At 36.2% G+C, this 23026-nt stretch overlaps 3 protein-coding genes across 7 annotated transcripts; 1 reads left to right on the forward strand and 2 right to left on the reverse strand.

Moving 5' to 3' along the window:
• Positions 1–2239: 2239 nt before the first annotated feature.
• Positions 2240–5416, forward strand: LOC140880610 (probable polygalacturonase). Its single transcript, XM_073285197.1, has 5 exons — positions 2240–2741; positions 3349–3469; positions 3939–4187; positions 4586–4739; positions 4886–5416. Exons 1-5 carry the CDS (start codon positions 2331–2333, stop codon positions 5406–5408), a joined length of 1458 nt encoding a protein of 485 aa, XP_073141298.1. The 5' UTR covers positions 2240–2330; the 3' UTR covers positions 5409–5416.
• A 645-nt stretch (positions 5417–6061) lies between these two features.
• On the reverse strand, positions 6062–8773 carry LOC140880611 (protein HEADING DATE REPRESSOR 1). Its single transcript, XM_073285198.1, has 3 exons — positions 8513–8773; positions 6381–6718; positions 6062–6272 (listed from the first exon to the last, which is right to left on the reverse strand). Exons 1-3 carry the CDS (start codon positions 8604–8606, stop codon positions 6063–6065), a joined length of 642 nt encoding a protein of 213 aa, XP_073141299.1. The 5' UTR covers positions 8607–8773; the 3' UTR covers position 6062.
• Positions 8774–18279: 9506 nt separating this feature from the next.
• On the reverse strand, positions 18280–22340 carry LOC140883165 (uncharacterized). 5 transcript variants are annotated; one of them, XR_012150341.1, is made up of 4 exons: positions 21917–22340; positions 21708–21829; positions 20439–21615; positions 18280–19510 (listed from the first exon to the last, which is right to left on the reverse strand). XR_012150341.1 is itself a non-coding variant. In XM_073289528.1 (4 exons), exons 2-4 carry the CDS (start codon positions 20764–20766, stop codon positions 18543–18545), a joined length of 369 nt encoding a protein of 122 aa, XP_073145629.1. In that variant the 5' UTR covers positions 20767–21615; positions 21708–22340; the 3' UTR covers positions 18280–18542. The 5 variants fall into 5 exon arrangements, 1 of the variants encoding a protein (XP_073145629.1); XR_012150344.1 differs by having other exon boundaries at positions 18280–18546; positions 19411–19510; positions 21708–22340; XR_012150342.1 differs by having other exon boundaries at positions 18280–18546; positions 18995–19510; positions 21708–22340.
• Positions 22341–23026: the final 686 nt, after the last annotated feature.

The raw sequence follows: 23026 nt of genomic DNA on the forward strand, positions 1-23026 counted from the left end.
TTATTGAGTCTGTTTATTTGGTTGCTAGTATATTTTATACATGCTTTAATTATTTTTCGCTGCGTATTACTCAAGGTGTTATTGAAGGTGTTGTCAGCACCTTGTGACAACACTTCAAACTGGTTATGTGCAACTCCTATTACCTTAAAAATGAGCAACAGGTGGCATGAATGACCTATCCCACACCAGAATGAAAGGTATAAAAAATTTGATAGGTTCTACTCGTATTAACAAGGTACATCTTCTTTTCGAGAGCTTATCACATAAGAAGTCCAAAGTTAAGTATGCTTGACTTGGAACAATTATGTGATGAGTGACCACTTGATAAATTTCTTAAGTTGCATGTGAGAAGACATAAGCATGTTGGAAAGACTCGTGTTGGTACAATGTAGACCATCGTCGAATTTGGAATATTACACTGTTCTTTCTTGGTTCATTAGGCATTACACTATCCTTTCTTGATTTATCATACGTTTCATTTAATGAAAAGTTGGCAGCTTACAAATAAGAAAAATAATGGGCTATGGACATATTAATGTGCACACAGAAGTCCTCAAGTTGGAAAGACCGTGTTGGTACGATGAAATATGCATAATATGAAGCCAATAAATCAATATATTTAGATAATATAAGATAAATGTATTAAACTTATATTTTGTAGAACTTTATCAATCATTGAACAAATAAATGACAACAATCAAGTTTTTATATTTTGATAAAAAAAAAAAATAAGTTTTTATCTTTCGCTGCAAGAATGCGGTGTTATATATAATTTTTGTTTATAATATTAAAATTTGAAAAAATTAAGTAATAATAATTTACTGATAAAAATAAATAATTCAAGGGGCTTGTGTAGGGGTGCAAACGAACCGAATCGAGCCAAATAATGGTAAAATTTTAAGGTTCGAATTCGGCTCGATAAGAGTATATTCGAGTTCGAACTCGATTCGAAGTTCGATAATTCAAATATTTTGGCTCGAGTTCGGCTCGAAATAAAGTTCGAGTTTGGTTCGAAATATTCGAACCTATTCGTGAACTATTCGAATATTATGGTTCGAAAGCTCGAAATGTATATATATTATTATATAATTATATTATATTAATTAAATATTAAGGCTCGTGAACTATTCGCGAACTATTGAACATAGTAATTTTGGCTCGAGCTCGGCTCGAAAAAAAGTTTGAACATGTTCGAATTCGGCTCGAGTTCGATAAGCTCGAATACGAATCAAATATTTATCGAGCGGGCTCGTAAAGCTCACGAACAGGTTCGGTTCGTTTGCACCCCTAGGCTTGTGTCTCATGATTTCATACTTGCTTGCCATATAAATTTGCACGACCTTTGCATTTTTCCAGTAGGGGTATTCATATTTTAGATAAAACCGAAAAAATCGAAAATCCAAACCGAAAAAATCAAAGATCGAACCGAACCGAAAATTGTATTTTTTAATTCGGATATAAATATTAAAATCGAAGTTTATTTGGTTCGATTTTGGATTATATATGTCAAAAACAAACCGACCGAAAAAACCAAAATTGAATTAAATTAATAATTTTATTTATATTATATATGTTATGAGATTATATTTAGTGAATGAATAATCATTTTGAATAATTTTTAGTTGATTGTTATTTATTTAATTCATTGTTGTTGTTTATGTAATTTATAGTTGATTAGTTGATTGTCGTTTATGTAATTTATAGTTATTGTCGTTTATGTAAATTATTTAAACTTTATTTTTAAAGTTTTTACTAAGAAATTATGTAAAAAAACATATAAAATTTTAAAATATATTTATATTATTAATTTTAAAAATTGTATCAAAATGAGAAAAACCGAATCAAAATTTGTTTTGTTTTCTTGAAAATATTATAAAACTGTGGTTATTTGTTTGTCCTTGTATTGTTTGTTATTTTTTGTTTTTTCAATATATAACTATAACTTTAATTTGTGTGTTGAGGTATTTAAATTAGTTATTTTTTGTTTTTTCAATATATAATTATAACTTTAATTTGTGTGTTGAAATTACATGTTGGATAAAATTTATATTTGTTTTATTGTATTATACATTATTAACGATCAAATCCATCAAATCGAACCGTATAAACCGATCCATTATAATACAAAAATCAAATCGAATCAAATCGAATTTTTATAATTTGACTTCAAATTACATTTTTTATAAATCGAAAGATGAACCGAAATTAAAAAAATTAAAACCGACCACTTCTTTCCGTCCGGGGAACTTCTCATTGGTAAACTTCCCATCACATCACCTTTTCTCAATGTGAAGCTTTGATTCTCAGTGAATTCAAAGCATCCTCGAACAATGGTGGATTCCCGTTTGCCACAACGCAGCACCTCCTTCAGGCCCGAATCGAAGCGTTGGCTTCCACCATTTCTCTTCTCTCGGCATACTCTGCTTGCTCTGATCTGGGCTTTCGCCTTTATTGTGATAATGGCCTGGCAGCAAAGGACTGCCGTTTATCGCGTCTGGGCTACGCCTGTCCCGCCCATCCCCAAGCTGCGGTCTCTGGTCTTCAATCTCACCGATTTCGGAGCTGTGGGAGATGGGTTTACGGTGAATACGAAGGCGTTCGAGAGGGCGATATCAGCAATCCAGATAAGAGGCGGCGGGCAGCTTAATGTGGAGGCTGGGAGGTGGCTCACGGCTCCGTTTAATCTCACGAGTCACATGACTTTGTTTCTCGCGCAAAATGCTGTTATTCTTGGAATTGACGTGAGATGCGTTGATACTTTTCGTTATTTACTGCTATTATTTTGTTAGCTAAAATATGCAACCGTAAAACACTTGGAGATTTCTTGTTTAAATCTGCGCAGCAAGCTTTTTTCAGTCTAATCTCAATTCAGCTACAGAATTGATTAGTGCTTATTAAATGCCGTGAAAGTGGGAAAGGATCTTTTTTTCCCCCCTCATCATATGAGGTTGTGAGTGGAAGATTTGGATATCAATTCAGTCTAATATAAATTCAGCCACTGAATTAATGTGATTAGGATGCTTCTTACCTTAGCCGGACTGTCTTCTAGCTTTAGCATATTGATTAGATCAAATCGAGATCTTAATTTAATGTTTAACGTTTGGTACTAACTTTTCTTGTTTCTTTTTCCTTTAATATGTGTAACGTCTTAAATTTGATGATTGTCCCACTATATAAAGACGAGTTTTTCCACCATGTTATCTTTTCGACCACAGGCACCCGCACCCACCCAAAATTGCTCCAAGTCAAGCATACGAACCTTGTCCCCTACTCCCTCCTTAAAGAAAGAAACTTGAAGAAATAAAGCAAATGAAATTTAGCCTCCTAACTTCTTCATTTGTGTGACAGGATGAGAAGTATTGGCCACTGATGCCTCCTTTGCCGTCTTATGGATATGGAAGGGAAAGGGCTGGACCACGATTTGGAAGTTTGATCCATGGACAAAATCTGAGAGATGTTATCATAACTGGTGGGTTATTCCCATGAGCTCTTCGTTGATATCTTTCACAACTTTCAAGTAAAATTTCTTTTGGCACATCCAAACCTAAGATATAATATTGTTTAGATAGGAATTCACATTTAATACATGGAAGCCACTCTTTCTTAAATCAGTTTTTGGCTTTGATCTAGTACCGGGCGTACTTTGATACTAACACTGGTTTCAAAATGATTCTTGAGAAATTTATTTATTTCCAAGACATGGCTTTGATCCTTTTAATCTCTTGGATCCATGGCACTTATTTCGAAAACTTCCAATTCTTGGTTATAGATATAGACCTACCATATTAGGATTGATGTCTTAAAACACTTTGAAATGCCCACTTCATGTTAGATTTTGTGTGGTTGGCTTCTCATTCTCACACCTAAACATTTCAATTTTCAATGTTCACTGGAGTAAGCATGAGGGTGTTTCTCATGGTTCAATCAACTACTCACAGGACATAATGGTACGATAAATGGGCAGGGCCAAACGTGGTGGACAAAGTATCAGAAGAAGGTTTTGAACCACACAAGGGGTCCCCTCGTGCAGTTTATGTGGTCAAGAGACATTCAGATCTCTGATGTAACTCTGCGAGATTCACCATTCTGGACTCTTCATCCTTACGACTGTCAAAATGTTACTATAAAAAATGTAACCATATTGGCTCCACTCTCTGGTGCCCCCAACACTGATGGAATAGACCCCGGTGAGCTTAAATCATCCATTTCTTTGGTTTCCATATTCGTAATTGTTAATGATGTTCAAAGAACAAGAATTCATAACCTCGTGAGGTGATCAAGGATGTTCAATCTTGATCCAATCAAATATTCTGATGCGTAAAGTTTCTCTGGCATTTTTCATGTAGCTGACTAGTTACATTTAGTGTAGATGCAATGACGTTTGTCGGATTTTACTTATTTTACCGTAACAGATTAAGATCTTATTATTACTTTAGCAACATTTTCTTAGCGTTAAAAGCTTTTACAGTTACAGCTCATGAAATATTTACGATAACTTTAGTCAAAATGGGCTCTTAGACGCTGTGGAAGCAAATTTATCATTCATGTGTATAATTGAGTGAACTGTTTCTTTACTTGTCTGCAGATTCATGTGAGAATGTGTTGATCGAAGATAGTTACATAAGTGTTGGCGATGATGGAATCGCAATCAAGAGTGGGTGGGATCAGTATGGAATTGCCTATGGTCGACCATCCACCAACATTCTCATACGTAATGTTATTGTGCAGTCGATGATAAGGTGAAAACCTTCGTACAATTTCATTTGGCTCATGCAATACACTCGCATGGTTGTAAAAGTCATGCAATGCATTGACTGTTTATGCAAGACTACGCGAATCCATTGTTGTTACTTTCCTTTTTGTTGACATCTTTCTCAATCAACAGTGCAGGAGTGTCGATTGGCAGTGAAATGTCTGGTGGAGTCTCCAAAATAAATGTGGAGAATCTCCTTGTTTGGAACTCGAAAAGGGGTATTAGAATCAAAACCAGTCCAGGCAGGGGTGGATATGTTCGACAGATAACATACAAAAACATCACTTTCGAAAATGTCAGAGTGGGCATTGCTCTGAAGACAGATTACAACGAGCATCCGGACGAAGGATATAATCCAGAAGCCCTTCCCGTCATAGAGGACATAAATTTCGTTGGAATACGTGGACGTGGGGTCCGTATTCCGGTCAGGATGTATGGCAGCGAGCAAATACCAGTTCGGAATGTGACCTTCAACGACATGTCAGTGGGCATAACGTACAAGAAAAAACACATTTTTCAGTGTTCTTTCGTGCAAGGACGTGCAATAGGGAAGATCTTTCCAACCCCATGCATGAATCTTGATGTCTATGATGGGGTACGTCTTGTTAGGAAGGCAATGTTTGAAAACAACTCCGACACTGATTATGATCCATAGAGGTGGAATCATCACAATTTGAAGAAACTTATGCCGCTGAGATGAGCAGGCTTCCCGTGAAAGATCCAACTTTTTCCACGACCTGGATCTTGAATTTCGGACACGTTCACTTGGATTCAATCAACCTAATGAAGGTAATACTTGCAGCTTGTGTAACTGCGCTCGAAAATGGTCGTTGTTCATGTTTGAATGGGTGCTAAACTCATCCTTGTGACCTGGATTTCGAACGAGGAACGACCTTGTGCATGAATGATACGAGCTGCAATTCTTTATCAGCACGGACTCACGAGACAATCATTCAATGTACAAAAGGTGATTGAAATTTGAAATCTTCAAGTTGTGAAATAGAGAGATCAGATCATGGGTGTTGAACCAGATGGAGCAGTGTGTGCTTGCGTTTCTCTATATTGTATCTGTGTACACACAAAAAACCTGGACAGGCTTGTGGAATTTTAAGCAAAATATAGAATTACCCAACATATATAGAGTATACATATTTCATATGTAATCGTCATAACCAGATCAAAGTTACAACTTCCACTACAGACACAGATTTGCCGCTACTCTTTTTCTTTTTCAAGATTTCTAAAAACATCGATACGTACAAAAAGAATAACAAACATACCAAGAAGAGAGAAAAAAAGAAAAAAAATATTACACTCCGTCATCCCGTTCGTCTTCCTGATCGATGGCATCGTTTTCCTGCAACATGTCCATTAGCAATGTAATCTGGTTCTGCAACATGGTGTTTTGTCTTTCCACTTCAGCACGCTTACTACGTTCGTCCAGCAGCTGCAGTTGAAGGTGCTCTAGGCATCGAGAATCCTCTTCTAATTGCTCGTTAAGTCCATCTATCTCTCTATCCTGCATTGCAACGATCAAACAAATATGCAGTTTTATTCATACCCCTAATGTGAATGTGATTAGCCACATTCAAATGATGCACAAACAAAGAGAGTACTTCTCTCTCACCTTACGATTCATTTCCTGCACAGCGATCCTCCGCATACTTTCGACAACATCTATGTTGACAAGCTTCCGTTTTTTCCCAATCAGCCAACCCTTTGGATAAGTAGCGGATTCGAAATCCGGGGGTGGGAGTAAAGATTCTGCCGAAGGACGCTTGCCGTTGGTGTTGAACATCGGGTCCAAAGGTTCAAACAAGGCCTTCCGTTTCTCAGAAAGGGTAGATAAATCAATCGGCTCCACGTGCTCCTTGTCCAATGGAGGAGAAGATCCTTGTGGTTTGTCGATGGATTTATCCACGTTCAAAGCATCCGCCTTGTCATCTGAGCTCTTACCGCCCATTGCTGGAGGTTAAATTCAACAACTAAGTATGAAGCTTTCAGAGTGAATCAAGGAACAAAAAGAGACTAAAGTTTAGATTAAAAAAAAAAATTTAAAAAATAAAAAAACCAAACATCCAATGTAATAGTAGATCCAACCACTATTCTAAGATGGGAGAATGTGAAATTTTAGTAATAGCTAGTACCATTTAATTTGTGTATGTGTGTCAATAGAATAATAAATCCGATTTTTAAAATTTTTTAGGAGGGGAACTAACAGTTTAACAGTGTTATGAATCCAAAATTTAAAATTTTCTAGGAGGGGAACTAAACTAACAGTTTAAATTAAAGATAAAGCATGCATGCAACTTCCCTAAAGTTCTTAAAGCCGTTCAGATTTTGAAATATAGATATTTCTTTGTAAACGGAAAGTTGACATTCAAAAATTGATATTTTCGGGTCATTTGCATTCACCTACACTTTATGCATTTGACACTTACCTCATTTATCAAGTGTAAAAATTATAACATGTAAGAGAGATAAATGTCAAAAACAAAAAGTGCAAGGGAGGTGAATGCAAAATTTATTCTGCCAATGATAAAATTACTTCAATCGAGTAATGAATTAAAAGTGAAACAAAAAAATGATTATGCTGACAGGTATGAAAAATGAAAAACATGTTTTTGGGAGGAGCAAAGTAAAAATAACACGATAGCCAATGCTTACATTGGAAGCAAAGCCACAAACCAAGAAAAGCCTTATACGACACTTGCAAGTTTCAACTGATTTCCTTTCAATTATCTCACGGTCGATTTGGTCGATATAATATAAAATACTTTTTGATATAAATAATAATATTTTTTTTTATGTGTCACATGGAACATGAGATCTGTCCGTGGGAGTGAGAGATAGGGGTTTTTGTAAAGAAAAAAAAATATCTAAATTTTATTGTATTAAATAAAAAAATATCCAATGTAATATATAAGATAAATAAATATAAATGTTCTCAAGATATTTTGGATGAAAGTATATTCCAAGAATCATATTCTTCTCATAAAGCAAGAGTAAAGCATTGAAGTTCCTTCCACCAACTTAAAAACCAAAAAAATATATATATATGAGCAACTGCAAAACTAGTTTTGCTATCAAACTCGATTCCTTCCATTCTAAATTAACAAACATGGTCCAATACATGATATATCAATTCCAAAACATGCATATACATATAAACAAAGTCACAAGCATTTATACATGCATTTTATTACATCCACAAGTCCCTAAAGATCGATAAACGACAACAATTATCTCAAACTTTATACATGTAATCCAAACAAACTAGACCAAAGTTTCATGCTTCTAAAGTTCAAGACATCATCTACAACCCGAGGTCATGTGAATTGGGTTCCCCTTCGAGATCAACTTTTTTCAAACTAAAAATAAAAAAAAATGTAAATTTATCAAAAAAATATTAATATTTTTTCCACGACAATATATACTTTTAAATGGAATGATCAAAATAAAAAGAAGAAGAAAGAATTGGAGTAATAAATAAGCAAGCTGGCCAATAAATTGACGTGTCAGCAAACGGCAAACCATAATTTTCAACCACGCTTCCCGTCTACCCAACCTTGAAGAAGAATAATTGAATCTATTATTTATCAAATATGAAAATCTTAAAATTTTATGATAAAAATCTAATCTTTCACAGGAACAGAAAGATCTGCATGCAGATATATTAACAGAGCAAGAAAGAAACAGAATAAATGAAATTAAAGATGCAGGGAAAATGATAAATTAATCATAGGAAACTCCGATGACCTGATCTTTTCCTGGATTTCCAGTAAACGGGAGTGGAAGAAACAGGAGAGAACCCACTGAACCCACCGATCATATTCTTCTGCCCCTCTTCCATTAAATAAAATATCAAAAAGGATACAATAAAATTCTTGACTTAATTGAATATATATGTTGTTTTGATTTGACGATGAAAAAAGATCTGGTTTAATTTGGTGTAGAGAGAAATGGATAATAAATATAATGTTGGTGAAATGATCGAAGAGAGGGTTTTGTTGGGCTCAGATTTTGTCGTTTTGGTGGTTGTGTCTTGGTTTGTGTTCCTCGTGTAGGTCCCATTTATATATATAGGGACGTTTTTTTACATGTTTTTTTTCCCTTTCTTTCTTGTTTTATTTTTTAATTATTATTATTATTAGTTGTCGTATATTATATATATATAATATGTTTTCATCTAAAATTTCTTTGCCATTGTTTCCAGATTGGAATCAAATCCCATATCTTGACTTTTGAACTTCCATTATTTTGGGTCGAATTTCCGGTTAAATCAATTCTACGCATTGTCTCTGTCTCTTCATAATAAGATATATAAGTTATTTGGTGGGTTTTAAGATATTTACTTGTACGAAGGTATGAGCACACAAATCTATATGTGCATGCATATAACGTGTACGGTTATGTGCATGGTCAACAAGATCAACATGCTCATACTAGGCACCATGAGTGAATAGTACCTCCCGAATGCCCCTCGGTATCTAATACACTCATATCCGGACGTAGATCCAAAATGTCCTAGAACACCAAAGCCCTCCCGACCCATCGACCACTGTGTACTCTTGGCGTCCTTCCGTTCAAAAAACAGGGCTGAGCGACCCTAGTGGTAATGACTACCTCAAGGAGATACGACTTAACCTGATATATATACATGCAACAAATAAACAAGAATAATACATGCATATCATGACAGATAAAATGCAACACATAAGAATGCATACTCAACTAGGATATCTTAGATAGTACTTTCTATGTAGCAACCTTAGAAGCATCGGGTCTAGGTCCAAGCCTATAAACCTAGTGAACATAATATCACCAATACTTGTATAAAAGTCCTAAATAAGCTAATAACTACACCTAATAGCTACTAAGAGTTCAGAATCATACATGCGTCCACTACAAAAAAGACTCTCATTAACAAAAGTTTTTCACTATTGTCATAGGCCCTGAAAAACTGTTGATAAAAGTTGTGTTGTTAAAAGGGGCCTTGTAGACAATGGTGAAAAACCGTTGTCTTTTGGTCAATGACAAAGGTTTGCAACAGTTTTTCATCGTTGTCTTTTTGCGTATTCGACAACAGTTTGATAACGATTTTAAATTGTTTTCTTTGAGTGTCATAGACAACAGTTTCACAACGTTTTTAAACCGATGTCTTTGGGTGCATAGATAACAGTTTGAAACAAATAAAAACCGTTGTCTTTTGTATGAGATCGACAACATTTTAAAAAAAACCGTTGTCTTTTCAATTTAAAGACAATAGTTTGACAACATTTTAAACACGTTGTATTTAATTAGCTTCGTTTTACATCAGCTTAAAATCGATATCTTATTTAAATGATGAATTTACGAAACTGTTTTCTTATATTTAATACATAAATTGTTTTTCAAATTAAAAAATATTGGACCAACGACACTTCGAACTATATATCAATTAAACCTTACATAAAATCAATCCAAACATCACCAAAGTGCCATCGATCAAGAACATACATGCATAAATTACGATAGACGTGTCATCAATAGATTCACAATCTACCAACAATTAAAAGAGACAAACATGTAGCCATATTCCACAAACTTTTTAGCCAAATTTACAAAATGAAAAATTACCCTAAAAAGATAGAGAATCGCGTATATCAAAACTAAAATATCTTTATTTCTTGGATTCTTTCCATGTCTGTAAAAATAAGAATCATATGATTTGAATCCAATTCAACAAGCAACAATAGCACTATAAAAACACCTCGCATTAATAAAAATTGAAACATTAATTAGCCATTGATAAGTGCAATTTATGCACTTAATTGGCATATGATTTTAATTGAATTTTGGGATGTATTGAGTGGTATTATGCGTATTTTGTTGTTATTTTTATGGTATGCAGGAAGCGAACAAAGTATTATGTGCTGGGGCACCAATGCTTCACGTTTTCAGTGCTGAGGCGCTTCAAATGTGGCACCGGGGTGCCAATGCTTTGCGTTTCCAGCGTTGAGGCGCTTCAAATGTGGCACTAGGGCGCCAATGCTGGAAGCCATTGATGGTGCACCGATATGTAGTGATCATCTCTGAATCACCTACTAAACAAACATTATAACATGAAAATTAATTAATAAAAAATATAATCAGTTAAAAACAGAAATAACATAAACATTGTTATACAACTTCATCGAAGAAATGTAAAATACCAATTTTTAATAATCATATCGAAATCAGTGTGCTAAAACCCAAATAAAACATGGACCAAAAACGTCACTCAAGACAATGCTTCTCTTGCAAGCTCAGCGATCGTTCTTACTAGGGTCATCCAACCTAAGATCTGCCTCGTCAAATGGGGTGTCCAATACATAAAAATTGAGGACGTGAGCGATAAAAATGCCATGTACGAAAATATGAGTACACAAACCTATATGTGCATGCATATGATGTGTACGGGTTATGTGGTCAACAAGATCAACATGCTCGTACTAGGCACCACGAGTGAATAGTATCACCCGAATGCCCCTAGGTATATAATACACTCATATTCGGACATATATCCAAAATGTCCTAGAACACCAAAGCCCTCCCGACCCATTGACCACTGTGTACTCTTGGCGTCTTTCTGTCCAAAAACAAGGCTGAGAAACCCTACTGGTAATGACTACCTCAACGAGATACGAATGCAACAAATAAACAAGAATAATAACATGCATATCATGGCAGAAAAAATAAAATACATAAGAATGCATACTCAACTAGGATATCTTAAATAGTACTTTCGTACCTCTATGTAGCAACCTTAGAAGCATCGGGTCTAGCTCCAAGCTATAAACCAAGTGAACATAATATCACCAATAATTGTATAAAAGTCCTAACTAAGCTAATAACTACACCTAATAGCTACTAAGAGTTCAGAATCATACATGCGTCCACTATAAGAAAGACTCTCATTAATAACGGTTTTTCACCGTTGTCCTAGGCCCTAAAAACTGTTGATAAAAGCTGTGTTGTTAAAAGGGGCGCTATAGACAACCGTGAAAAACCGTTGTCTTTTGGTCAATGACAAGAGTTTGCAACAGTTTTTCACCGTTGTCTTTTTTGCGTATTCAACAATAGTTTGATAACGATTTTAAATTGTTTTCTTTGAGTGCCATAGACAACAGTTTCACAACATTTTTAAACCGATGTATTTGGGTGCATAGACAACAGTTTGCAACAAATAAAAACCATTGTCTTTTGTATGATATCACAACAGTTTGAAAAAAAACCGTTGTATTTTCAATTTAAAGACAATAATTTGACAACATTTTAAACCTGTTGGATTTAATTAGCTTTATTTTACATCATTTTAAAACCATTTTTTATTTAAATGATAAATTTACAAAACCGTTTTCTTATATTTAATACATAAGTTATTTTCCAAATTAAAAAATATTGGGCCAACGACACGTCGAACTAAATATCAATTAAACTTTATATAAAATCAATCCAAACATCACCAAAGTACCATCGATCAAGAACATACATGCATGAGTTACAATAGACGTGTCATCAATAGATTCACAATCTACCAACAATTAAAAGAGACAAACATGTAGTCATATTCCATAAACTTTTGAGCCAAATTTACAAAATGAAAATTACCCTAAAAAGATAGAGAATCGCGTATATCAAAACTAAAATATCTTTATTTCTTGGATCAAATTTCCCCGCTTGTGCATCTTTCCATGCTTGTAAAAATAAGAATCACATTATTTGAATCCAATTCAACAAACAACAATAACATTATAAAAACACCTCGCATTAATAAAAATTACAAAATTAATTATCCATTGATAAGTTCAATTTATGCACTTAATTTGCATATGATTTGACTTGAATTTTGTGATGTATCGAGTGGTATTATGAGTATTTTGTTGTTGTTTTTGTGGTATGCAGGAAGCGGACAAAGTATATGAATAGACATGAAAAATGATGTTTGAGTGCAAAGTCTGCAGCGCCTAGGCTCTAGAAATAGCGCTTAAGCGCTTAAAAGCTGAAACATTAGCACTTATGCGCCATAATATAGTGCCTATGCGCCACAAATACGATATATTGGCGCCTTAGCACTAGAAACGCGAAGCATTGGCTCCCCAGCGCCACATTTGAATCGCCTCAGTGCCGAGGGCTGAAGGGAGGAAACGCATCCGCGCCTTGGGCATGAAAAATTAGCGCCTAGGCACTGGTCTGCGGCGCCTGGGCACTGCCTACGTGAATCACAAGACATGGAGTTTTGTATTTTTGAAAGACATGGATTTTCGAGCGGGCTTCGTTCAACGGGTTTCGAGGAGACATAAAAGGGGGGGGTGATCTGACATAAATGACACACAACACAGAGCAGAACACACGCACATGAGAGAGAACAAGGGTTGCACACGTGAAGAAGATTTGGAAGCACGGTTCAATTACGAAGATGAAGAACGCGGAATCTGTGACAAAGACGCTACTTTGGATTCATTCTTCCTTATTTTCTCTTCTTAAATTCTGCAAATCGATTTATAGACTCATAAACATGATTAGTTTTTGTTTTTCTTGCTTCATGAACTAATTTTTTTGATTCTAGAGGGATGATGTAGCTTAATTAATATAACTTCTACGACTTTTTGATTCATTTGATTCAATTCCTCAATTTTGATTGTGTTTTATTGATTTGATTGCGTTCAATTACTTTATCACGAGTTGAATTGTTAAATTTATTTGAAATTTGACACTTGAGAGAAAGTATTTTGAATAAGACCATTGAAAAATATATTGTTGAATGTCTATATTGTAACACCCGGTATTTTAAATACGTGAATTCGCATGCATAATTAGGAAATTTAATTATTTAAAATTTTAGATTTATGGGTTAAATATCTATGTGAATTATTTGTGCATGATTTAATTTATTTTTAAGCATTTAACCCATAATTAGTGATTTTTATGATTTTTGGTATTTAAATTATTTTATCGCGTAGACGGGACCGTGGACGGACGAGATGACAACTTTCTATCCAATTTATTTCATGAGCCTTTTAAGAGCCCAAAAATATTATTTTGAGTTTTATTTCTTCAAAATTTTTAGTATTTAATTTTATATAATTTTAGGAGTCCGTTTTTATTCAAAATAAGCCAAAATATTGACTTTTTAGTATCTTTAAAATTCCCTTAAATGTTAATTTCTGGATTTTTAAATTTAGTTATCAGATTTTAAGTATTAGTTGGAGCTTTTAAGTTATAATTTTCATTATTAAAATTTTAATATCCTAAAACCTATTTTTTTAATTAAATTATAACCCTAAATCTACCCAAACCCATCGACCAAAAACCTCAGCCGACACCCCACCCTCCTTCATCTTCTTCTTCGACCGAGCAGCCCCCAAGGAAGACTCCATAGCCACGTTTTTGAAGGTCCAAAGCTTGTCGTCGTCGCCCCGTCGTCCCGAAATCGTTCCACGCGCCTACATCTCTTCAATTTCGGTGAAAGGCATGATTCTTTCCCTATTTTTTGTGCCATATCAATTATTATGCATGTGTGTGTGTAAGCATCAGTCTTATTCATGAATTTTTCAGAAAAGTCGAACTTGGATGGATGTATGCGCCTTGTTCATGTATTTGTGTATCATGCTCACGTTTTGGTTGCCATGGGTGTGTTCAGCTGCTGGCCAGGGGTTCCTAGGCTAGGTGAGGGTGTCTTGGACTCGGGTGGCTCGAGTGGTCCGAGCCAAACGAGCCCAGGAGAGGGCTGGTGCGAGATCGGCCTTGTAGTGCGCAGGTTAGGGTTCGATGGAAGGGTGTGCTGGGCTCTGTGCGTGGGCAGCATGGGGTCAGGGCTAGGGTCAGGTTTGGACCGCCCAGACGTGGGCTACGTCTGGGCGGCAAGGCTCCGGCCAGGGGCGGCCGGAGCAGGCCGGCAACAGCCATGGAATGGCTGCTGCCCGTGGCCGAGAAGCTTGGGGAGGGGGTTGTTGGGTTAGGGTTCAGAAGGGTTTCGGGTCGGGTTGTGGGGCCTGGGTCGGGTCTGGTTAGTAGTGGGTCAAGTCGGGTGGTCCGGGTCCGGGTTATGTTAGTCGGACTCGGGTATTTTATTTTTAAGATATTAATTAAGTTTAAGTGGTTAATGGGCCTAATTAAATCCCAAAAATTTAATTGGGTTCCATTTAATAATTTTGGTTGAAATTAATTGTTAATGGGCTTAATTAATTTAATTAAGTTAGTCCACTAATTTTTATGGGCTTAGGGCCCATGGAAATTATTGGGCCAGTCTTGGGCTTTTGGGCCCATTGGGCCGATATAGAGTGTTATTGGGCCAAGAATGTTTTAATGGGTTTTAATTTATTAATTGGGCTTAGAATAATTTTTATTGGGCTTAAGTATGTTAATGGGCCAGTCTCAGTGTTAATGAGCCAGATTTAAGAAATTGGGCTTGAGTGCTAGGGCCAGCAGTTCAGTACAAACCCATGAGAAATTGCATGTGTCCTGAATATATATTTAATTATTTTTATGCATGGAAGTTATTTTTAATATTTATATGTTAGTATGAAATTAAATTAAAAATATATGAAGGACACATTTTATTTAAGTACATGCATTCATGAAATAATTTTTATGCATGATTTAATGTTTAAGGTTGAGCAAAAGAAAATAATTTTATGTATTTAGTTGAAGTAGTGTGACAATTTAAGGGGGATTCGTCCCCATATGTGAACTATTGAAGGGCAGTTTACTGCCAATTTAAGAGGTGATTCGTCACCGCCACGTACGTTGGTTACCACGCTGATCAGTATTTAATGTATGTATTTAAGGTTACACTATGGATACAACCATGCGATGTTAGAAAATACTTTGCTCAACAATGTTTATGTATTATTATGATATTTAAGTTTAATTTAAGTTTATGTTATGTTCATGATATTTTTAAGCATGCTCATTCATGTATATGTTATGTATTAGTATTAAAGTGATTTAAATTATTTTAAACCCTTGTTATGTTAGCATGTTGGGCCTCTAGGCTCACTACACTGGTATGGTGCAGGTGAGTACGTAGAGGAGGACGTAGTACCCACCGGCGGCGAGGACCTATGAGCGGACATGCAGTGACCCCGTGACCGTGATAGACGTCTGAGTCTGTTTTGCATGTTTCGAACATTTCAGCATATTATACATTTTATTTATTTTCAGTGGTTGATAGTATGGGATATTTTATTTAAATATTTTCAGTGCATGCAAAACTTTAATTTATTTTGTTTTGTCAGTATTTTATTAAAACGCATGAGTCAGATATTTAATTTATTAAAGGTTGCATTTTTATTTAATTTATTTATTTTTAAATCTATCTATTCTGTGCATATATGTATGGGCATGTATGTATATCTATTTTACTTAGTTTTATTTAAAAAAAAAAAAAAATTCCGCATATTTATTTATATTTAGAGAGTTAGGGTCGTTTCAGTTGGTATCAAAGCACGGTCCTTGGAGAGGTCATTACTGCTATGCGAGCTCAGAAATCCACGCTACCGGTCTGTAAGTTTTAAGTGTTTATAGCATGATTTACTTTTAAGAATTTAAGTTAGCATTAATGTTAAAACACTTAGTTATGCATGACGATTTACGCAAAGAAATATGTGGTGGTGCAGAATGCCTCCCAGACCGATGAACAGACGTGGAGAATCTACACCTACACCTCCACCTCCACCTCCACCTCCGTAGAACCCACTTGCAGCATTGGAGCAGGACAATGCTACTTTGATGGCAGGGGTTACTGCTCTGTTAGAGCAGCAGTCTTCACGTCCTAGAATGTCCCATGAGGAGGACGTAGCTGCGCGGTTCCAGAAGAAGGGGCCGAAGGAGTTCATTGGTACCACCGATCCTTTGGTGGCTGAGGGGTGGATTTGTTCTTTGGAGTCCATCTTTGCATATATGGGGATCATAGATGCGGACAGGGTGAACTATGCGACGTATATGTTGAGGGGAGACGCAGCTCTTTGGTGGGAGGGTGCTGCCAGGGGAGTACACCTCCCTACACTGTCTTGGGCGGAGTTCAGGCGTGTCTTTTACGCCAAGTATTTCACGGAGGATGTGAGGAGTCGCATGATCCGGGAGTTTATGAGTCTCCGGCAGGGGGACAGGTCAGTGGTTGAGTATGTGAGCCAGTTCAAGAGGGGCTGTCATTTTGTGCCTCTGATTGCAGACAGTCCACCGGAGAAGATGAGACAGTTTGTGGAGGGACTGAGAGCGGATATCAAGAACGACGTACGTATGATGGACGTCGCAACATATGAGGCGGCAGTTAGTAGAGAACTGAGGTCAGAGGAGGGTAGGAGAGAGATGCAGCGAGAGCAGCAGGGGAAGAGACAGATTCAGTCGGGGTATCAGCGACCATCTTCGCAGCCTCCTGCGAAGAAGCAGTTTACTGGGCCGGCTAAGGGCCCGAATCCGCAGCAGAGGCCGCAGCAGCAGAGGGGCGGGGCCCCTAATGCTATAGGTTTTCCTACTTGCCCGAAGTGTCAGAAGATGCATTCGGAACCTTGTCTGTTGGGAGCAGGTGTTTGTTACCACTGCAGGGAGCCAGGGCATCAGATAGCTAACTGCCCGAGGAAGAAGAACACGGTTGGTAGAGTGTTCGTCATGCAGGCAGAGGAGGCAGACCCAGACACCTCCTTGATCACCGGTATATCTTATCCCTAGTATTTTATAATTTTTCCTTTGGTTAAGAATCTCGTTTTCTTGCGAAATTGTTGTTATTTGGTTATCTATCTGCATGTTAGAATAAGAAGCATGTTTTACTTATGATTAGAATTAAGGGTTATTAGTGTCTCGTTGGGGGAAAGTTTAGTAGTGGCATGAAGTTGTTGGGAATTTTCTGCGTGCAGGGAGAATTCTAGTCGGAAGCAACTCCACGTTTGCGTTGCTAGATTCTGGGGCTACGCATTCGTTTATCTCCCTGGAGTTTATCAAGCGGATAGGCATCACACCTAAGATTATTAACAGTGGGTACACTACAAGAAAATCGCAAAACGACAACGGATATTATCCGTTGTCGTAGGGGGGGATAAAACCGTTGTAATTGAGGGCGTTGTAAAAAGCATGCCCTACAACAACGGTTTATATCCGTTGTCGTAGCTATTATACCACAACGGTTTTGCAACAGTTTTTAACCGTTGTCGTATGTCTCCAAAGACAACGGTTCTGTAACAGTGTAAATCCATTGTCTTTTATTATTTAAGACAACGTGTTTGCGAAAGTGTATATCCGTTGTCGTTTGTGGCTTACGACAACAGTTTTGCGACAGTGTAAATCCGTTGTTTTTTGTGGTATATGACAACAGTTTTGCAGTAATGTAAATCAATTGTTTTTGGAGTCATTTTGCAACAGGTTAAATCCGTTGTCTTTTATTAGAACAAATAATTTTATATTGTCCGACCACATGTTAAAGTCGTTAAAACCGTTGCCTAATTAATCTTCATACGAACTATAAATATTAATAAAGAAACCAATATAAAATAAAATATTTGCTAGATTCAATCCATGAAAATGTTATCTTCAAGTTCCAAAAGAGTTACAAACATCTAATTTGGAAGATAATGCTATGTAATCAAAACTCAAAATATCCCAGCTAATATAAGATAAATGTAACAAAAATAGTTCGAAAAGATAATTGTATCAAAACATAAATCATGTGTTCTTGATAACGATGTTCACGACATGACTTCTACGCATTACCAAGGTGATCTGAAACACATCTCAATCCTTACATCAAAACTCCTTATGCATTACTCCCTCGTTATCTACAAAAAAATACATTCTCAGTCCAAAATTTTTGAAAATGCATGCAGAAGAGACCATCTTTACAAAATTATCAACACAATATCAACACAAACTTAGACCAATTTAAACATGGAATCCAATCACAACTAGAAAACTAATCTCTCCCTTGTCATGGGGAAAAAAGAAAAGAAAAAAACTCAGCAACTCCAAAGGGAAGGCAGTGCACATGAAGAGGATTTTTATTCAACTCATTAAGCATTTGTGATAAACAACTATCATTGCTAATTGCAAACTAATCACTCGCTTGTCATGGGGAAAAAAGAAAACAAAAAAACTCAACAACTCCAAAGGGAAGGCAGTGCACATGAAGAAGATTTTTATTCAACTCATTTGAAGAGGATTTTTATTCAACTCATTTAGCATTTGTGATAAACAACTATCATTTAAAAAAAAAATAAATAATCAAACCTTTCAATGATTTTACTGATAGTAAGCGGCCCGTGTTCAACCACCTCACCAGTAATCTCATGTCCCACAACACAAGGGCTGGGAACCAGTAATCTCAAGTCCCACAACACAAGGGTTGGGAAAAGGAAGCTCGTCTTTGATCACATGCAGATCGGAGTGAAAAACTCCACAGGATGCATTATTCAAACACAAGAAAAACAACCTATTATTTTACAACTTTATAGATTAAGGAACATGTAGAGTTGAGGAAAATTCTAAACACTCCTAAATGCTCTCCGGTATAAAATTCTGACGCAAAATTCTGATTTTAAGTTGAGATTTGAATGTAAGTTGCAGAAAACTAGAATTGTCATCAATCCTCACGTCTTGCAATCCAACTAAAACCAAAATTAGTTGTACAATAAATGATATTTTACCAGTGCTCTAAGGCATCCAATCACTTAGTAAAAATCTTCTCAATAAAATTTATCAGCAGATACCTTTCCATGTGACTGGCCATAACCTGAGTAGTCATACCTGCAGATATGATGCACATAAGATATTCAATTGATACACTCGGTCAAAAACGATAAATCTAAAACAATAGAAATATTTTTGTAGTATGTTTATTCTATGAACATAACTATCAAGTTAATGAGAAATTGATATATGAACTTTCATGTTTGAAATTCTTGTATATAATACAACATGTGGACCAAATGGAGGCACCATGCTGCCAAGCTAGCCTTACAAAGGAAGGAATGGTGTTGCGGCTCGCAACTCCAGCTTTGGACTCACGCAACAACATGTGTTTTCAAATTGTATTTAAAGGTTTAATTCAAATCAAAGTCCTTTAAAAAAAATCATATGGGAGGAAAATATAATACAATAAAATTTAAACCACTTAATTAAATATTTATATTTAATATAGAAAATATATGATGGACTTAAGTAGAAAATACCAAATCTATCTATTTCAAATCATCCTAATGGGATCATCCTCGATATGTTTTTAGAAGTTTGTTACATTAAAGAGGGAATAGTTGGACATTAAATCTTTTGATTGATTTTGATTGAAGAAGAAATGTAGTTTGTTATTTATAATCATGACAACTAATTTCATACGTAATGTAATTCATTCCAAATTATTCAAATCGTACAGATAAGAAACTAATCATATTTTGTAGTTAGAAATTTTTAGAAACAAAAAATGTTGTTCAAATATATATTATATAAATGACAGCACCAAAAAAAAAAAAAATTCACCCAACCAAGATTCAAGAAATATTTCACAAACAGATTGATTACAAACAAATATCAAACATCATCCTAATTAATCAATCAAGATCGATAAACAAAAAATAAAATTCGAAACGAACAAAAAGAATGGAAAATCAAATAACATATTACTCTTAATTATGTACTTAAATTTATTAAATCCCTTCGATTTAAGCTCAAAATTTACCTTGATTAAGCTGATTATTTCCCCCGAAAACAATCATTTTCCTCTCCGAGGGCATTATGGGAACAAACCTGTACACAGCTTGTTCCCTGCAGTCACTCACCATGCATGGGCCAGGAACAATCATGTACTGTCCGTTGTGGTACGCGCCTCCGTTGCCCGACGCCGGAGTCCGGTAATAGACCGCCGTCTCCGCCGCGGAATGCATCGCCCAATTCCATACGCTCGCGTGATTCCCGGTTGTCTCCTTGAACATACCCGGAATCTGCAGCAGATCCAGAGGAGGCCCGACGCTGGGCTGGTACTCCTTATCGAACCAATTAATTGCCATATTATATCATTTACTCAACATTTTAACTATAAGCAGAGGTTATGGATTACACGATCTTTCAAGCTTGTCATCTGTAAGTGATGACCTACCGAAAATATACAAATATGAGGCCAGGTGAACACCATGGAGCCATGTATTATAATCTGGATCGTATTGCTAAGCAAGAAAAGATAGGAGACAAAATATAAGGCTAAAACAAGGAAAGAGTGTAGCCCCTGGACAGCCAAGTAAATGCTACACACAATTTTGAGTTGTTAAGAGCAGGAGCAAGTCCAACCCAAGGATGATGAGAAATGATGAATAAGACACTCAAAAATTTAAAATACTAATCAGTCTAATCAAAATTTTCAGAATTACACCGTGAATATTAAGTCAACTTTGCACGCCATACCCATGTCTAATTTTGAGTCTCCAGCTGCTTAAATATAGAATCCTGAAAAAATATAAAAATTTTGGTTACCAGAAGGCAATGAAACATTAGAAAACTTTAGATACCACACGTTATGGCTTCACATCCTAACATGATGATGGAAGTTTATGCCAAACCCACTTGTCTCCACATATATAGTTCCGAACACAAAACTAAACAACCGATAAGACAATGCGTTAAGAATATTAAATTGGTCCAGGACCCATAGCAATCCGAAATAGCAAATCTAGATTCTAGTTAGGCTGGAATATCCCATAAACTTAAAGCAAATAAGCTGTAACCAAACAGAGGAGGTTCACGGTGGTGCTGAGCTGAGGTGGAAGAGTGGCTGGACGGCAGAGATCAGATGAATTTTAAAGCACCAGGTTCAATTATTGATCTCCAGCATATTGAGAACAAGCCGCATCTGATTTATTTAGCTACACCAAATTAATTGAAATTATTGTGAAAGAAGTTAAATGCAAATATACAACATATATATATATATATATATATATATATATAAACACACGTTGATGCAGCCGGCGCTTCTGATTGCGGAAATGAGAGGCTTCTGATCTAGCACTTGCTTCGAAGAGAAAACACAAATTACAACATCCACTTGCTTCAAAGCTTCCATTAAAATAATTTCATCTAGCAATGAACCATAAGGGCAAAACAATCAGATGCAAAATTTTCGAGGGAAAACAAAAAACAAAAAATTACTGTTTAGGAGACTGCCTTGAAGATTTGGAGACAAGCATCGGAGAGGAAACAAAATTTTTGAACTTTTTCTGGATCAGAAAACGCAGAATTTTTGACGAGGCCGAATGTTTGATAAAATGCGCTTAAACTGGCTTTTGCGAACTCAAATACGAGGTTTCCGGTGAACCCGCAGATTCAGTCGTAAATACAACCTTCAATCGACCAAAAACAGCTAACAAAGTTGACGAAATCGTGAGGAAGAAGATCTGCAGCTTCAGTCGCAAAAGAGGGGCCTAATTTCTAGCTTTTATTGCAATTTAGGACATAATAGAAAGCTTCAAAGCTTGGGTATGCTGGAACAAGGTGTCAGACCCTGTCCGGAGACGTACGTGTGACGGCGGCGAAAATCGAAGGCTGAAATGGAGATGCGACGGGAATGGTGCTAGGGTTTCACAGCGTGTCCCCGCCAAGTGCATATGTTAAAAAACGTGGACGAAATTGAATTATTGTAAAAATTATTAGTCAAAACATTAAAAAAAAAAGTTGACTTTACTAAAAGGAAAAAAACATAGACAACGGTTCTAAAAACCGTTGTATAAACTGTTGTCATACGTTTAAAAAACTCGCTCATAGACAACGGTTTTTAAAAACGTTGTCTTTGAATTTGAAAGAGGTTTAAAAAACCCATTCATAGACAACGGTTTAGAAAACCGTTGTCTTTGACCTATGAAAGACAACGGTTTTTTCAAAACCGTTGTCAATGAGCGGGTTTTTTGAACTTATGACAACAGTTTTCAATAAAATCGTTGTCAAAGGGAAAACAACAACGGTTTTTTGAAAAATCCGTTGTGTATCAAGTGTTGTTGAATCCTAATATTCTTGTAGTGGTATGATGTTACTATGACGTCAGGGCAGATTATTTCTACCTCGAAGGTCATTCGAGAACTGGAGTTGGAGCTTCAGGGACACTCCATTCGAGCAGATGTGGTGGTTTTGCCATTGAGTGGTTTTGATTTGATTTTGGGTATGGACTGGTTGACAGTCAATGGAGCTTCGATTGACTTTCGTCGGAGAACAGTGTCAGTGAAACCATCAGAAGGCGACCCGTTTACTTTCCATGCATCTCAGAGCAGTGATTTTCCTCAG

Source organism: Henckelia pumila, chromosome 2 (assembly GCF_033568475.1).
Source record: "Henckelia pumila isolate YLH828 chromosome 2, ASM3356847v2, whole genome shotgun sequence".
Lineage (NCBI taxonomy): Eukaryota > Viridiplantae > Streptophyta > Magnoliopsida > Lamiales > Gesneriaceae > Henckelia > Henckelia pumila.